Source organism: Nanorana parkeri, unplaced genomic scaffold (genome assembly GCF_000935625.1).
Source record: "Nanorana parkeri isolate BGI_ZX_2015 unplaced genomic scaffold, ASM93562v1 scaffold583, whole genome shotgun sequence".
In the NCBI taxonomy this organism is placed as follows: domain Eukaryota; kingdom Metazoa; phylum Chordata; class Amphibia; order Anura; family Dicroglossidae; genus Nanorana; species Nanorana parkeri.
In genome coordinates, this window is record NW_017306851.1 from 1,023,510 (window position 1) to 1,027,030 (window position 3,521).

Consider the following 3,521-nt stretch of genomic DNA (forward strand, 5'->3'; position numbering starts at 1 on the left):
CCTTTAAAAGAAGGCTTTGTGGCAGTTATCAGCATTATGGATGGAGTATTTTGCTGGACCTCATATTTGGTATTTGGAAATCTTCCACTTTATTTGCATTATTTATTTTTTACCTGGCAGGATTCAGCTGGCTAAGGTACAGATACTTCCGGAGAGAGTTCTGCCCTGTCCTTTGACGTCAATCCAGCTGGATTCTCAGAACCGCCATCAGGTCGTGCCATCGGGTAAAGCAGCCGGTGGTCGGGGCCCGCAGAGCAGCTGCCAATGGCTGCACAAGTACCGCAGGGTAAGGAAAGGGAGATTTACTAAGGAAGCTGTTTATAGAACTCGCAAAGTAATATTATTTTTGCTCATGAATTTCATCTGGTTGTTTTCCAGTTTATGGTTATTGGTCAGAGAATTGTGATGTGGACATTTCAGTAAAAGTAGACACAACTGCCAAAGATAAAAAGGGACTGTGGGTAATGCCCTGAAATCATTCAGAATTAATTGACCTGCACCTTCATTTGATCTGCTTCAGTGGGGTTTTGTTGCATCCCCATACAACTCATACATACCCGCTTGAAGCGGATAAAAGTCTAACATGGGCCCTTAAAGCCCATCTCCAGGCTCCCCTTATGAACTACCACACTCCTCCCATCACGTGATGACCAGTCCCGAGTATTCTCTCCTCTCCCGAGTCCTTCTTCAGGGGGTCTGCGTCACTGCCTGCATGACATAGACACTTCCTATTGGCTGTCTAGTGACGAGGTCAGTCAGAGGAGTTGTGTCAGTGCAAGGGGACACCCCGCACTCTAAAATGGCACTGGAGAGAGGCCCGGGCTGTGGACTTTGGTGAGTCTATCTTGCTTCACAAGGTCAGAAATAAAATGCAGGATGGGTAGAGAGATGTGGGGCGGGGTTCATGTTTTGGCCGGAGACGGGCTTTATTATAATACCATATAAAAGGATATAAATAAGACACATCCTGTATTTCCTGTTAACCTATAGTTTATTGTCTCTTCTTTCCACAGAGAAAGTTCTATGGTGCCAATCTAACCTCTTGGCCTTGTTGGCTCTACGCTTTGTATGACGCTGTAAGTATTGATGATACCAGACATGTGTAAGCCATCTTCACTGCTTTAGGGCCTTGTTTGTTGATGGACTTCAATGGGCAAATACAGCATGTTTATACATCAGTTTAATGCATTTCTGAGATCATTCAGAATTTGGTGCAGTTTGGTGCTGCTTTAGCTGCCTTTGCATTCCCATAGACTTGCATGGGGAAAGAGGAAGTTCTAATGTCCAAAAAGCCCATTGACCCAGGCCCTTACTATAGGATCAGAGAGAGCAGTGTCCTTGAGGAAGAGGCCCACAAAGAGACTTGCAAGTGATAAGTTTGAATTATGAGGCTCGCATATCATCTCTGGTTGGCTGGGGAGCCAGGAGAGCCTTGGCTGGAAAGAGCAGAGCCTTCTCTCTAACTTTTTGTGTAGGCCTTCAATCCTACTTTTACAGATCGCTGGTTCGGCCTCATCTGGAGTACGCAGTCCAGTTTTGGGCACCAGTACTCAGAAAGGACCAGTTCACAAAATATACAGGGCTATGCAATTCCTACTAAGCGCCTCTCTCTCTGTCTCTCGCTTTCCATATCTCTCTCTCTCTCTCTCTCTCTCTCTCTCTCTCTCTCTCTCTCTCTCTCTCTATATCTCTCTCTCTCTCTCTCTCTCTCTCCCTCTCTCTCGTTCGGCCTCATCTGGAGTACACAGTCCAGTACTCAGAAAGGACGTCCTTGAGCTGGAAAGAGTCCAGCGGAGGGCAACCAAACTAATTAGGGGAATGGAGGACCAGAGCTATGAGACACGACTACTAAATTTAAACATGTTCACGCTGGAAGTAAGGAGATTAAGGGGGGGTATGATTTTCATGTACAAATTGTTCTATGGTGACAGCAACATTAGCAACAAACTCTTTACGATTAACTCCGTAACAAAGACTAGAATCAAAGACTAAAATTCCAGCACAAGGGGCGAAGGGGGCTTCTTCACAGTTAGAGCGGTTAGTCTTGAACTCACTGCCACAGGCAATGATTTCAGCTAAGAGTGTGGAATTGTTCAAGAAGCTTTTGGACGATGTCCTGAGAAACCATAACATACAGGGGTACAGGTACTCTTAAGAATGAACTGATACAACGACGTGTGTGTGTGTGTGTGTGTGTGTACGTACGTACGTACGCGCACACACATCCATCAGCAATAGGTTGGACTTATGTCTTTATTCAACCTCAACCTCAAATACTATGTAACTACCTGTGAACTTAAATCATAACATACAGGGGTACAGGTACTCTGTGTAACTACCTGTATAATGTCATTAATCTTCCAAAAAAAGTTTGGCTCTACAATCAATGGCTCTAGCTGTGTGCTCAACGTTTCTTTTATTACTATATTATTGAATAGTAAATTCCTGGTTGATCCTGTGATTTCCCTCAACGTTCTTATTCAGAGTGGCAAAATTATTCCGGCTGATCCATTGCCAATTCTCACTGCGCCAGCTCCAGTTTTCCCCTGGGAGGAAGCTGTGCTTTGCTCTGAGCCCGAGTGGTATATGAAAACACATTCCCTCATCTCTTTGGTACATGTTCCTCCCTGCTGGCCACTGGTGCTTCAGACATTAGCTGGGCAGTCTGTCCCAGAAGCAGGTCTGATAGAGTGTAATCAAGCAAATAATCAGCAGCTTGCACAGCTAAAGGCTGCAGCACCCATTGGCCAGCAAGGAGGAGCATGCATGTCTAAAGGGATGCTGGGGATGTGTCTATTCATACACCGCTCAGGCTCAGAGTTTCATCACATGCTGAAACTAATCTCCGGCCCACTATTGGACAGTGAGGTGTTGAGGTACATGGGCTACATCATGTGACTGCAAGATAAGAGGCAAAAAATGGTATTTGAGCTGAGTGAAATTGTGCAATTTATGGCTAGTTATTGTTGGGATCTTATTTAATACTCATATGCAATAAGTAGTTATAATGGATTTACATACACTTTAAATAATGTGATAACATAACTGTTGTCTGTCTCCAGGACTCTCTGATGGAGCGAGTGAAGCGGCAGCTGCACGAATGGGATGAGAATCTCCGGGACGACTCTTTGCCTGCTAATCCGATAGGTGAGAGCACTGACACCCTGAGTCCATGTGTATAAGAACACCGTCCAAACCCCCCTGACCCACAAAACCCTCCCCCTTAACTCCACCTTACCTCCACCTGACCCTAACCTTGGTTTGTTAAATCCCCACTTACCTGGTTCTCTGGATTATCCTGGCATGACGTAATCTTAAACTGCGTAAGGGGTATTTTACTTTGAGAGTGGTAAAAATGTGGAATTCACTTCCACAGATAATTGTATCAGCGGGAAACATAAACTGCTTCCAAAAACAGTTCCTCAGTTCACAAAATATACAGGGCTATGCAATTCCTACTAAGCGCCACTCTCTCTCTCGCTCTCTCGCTTTCCATCTCTCTCTCGCTTTCCATCTCTCTC

The 3,521-nt window shown here is 45.0% G+C and overlaps 1 protein-coding gene across 1 annotated transcript in view; it reads left to right on the top strand.

The window, feature by feature from the left end:
* CRBN (cereblon) overlaps positions 1–3,147 on the top strand; it is a gene marked incomplete at its 3' end in the record, with an annotated part of 7,948 nt that extends 4,801 nt beyond the window's left edge. Inside the window, exons 5-7 of the mRNA XM_018562547.1 lie at positions 121–286; positions 1,014–1,076; positions 3,063–3,147. Coding sequence (XP_018418049.1) covers positions 121–286; positions 1,014–1,076; positions 3,063–3,147 — 314 coding nt within the window. The remainder of the gene's footprint in view (positions 1–120; positions 287–1,013; positions 1,077–3,062) is intronic.
* Between the last annotated feature and the right edge of the window lie 374 nt (positions 3,148–3,521).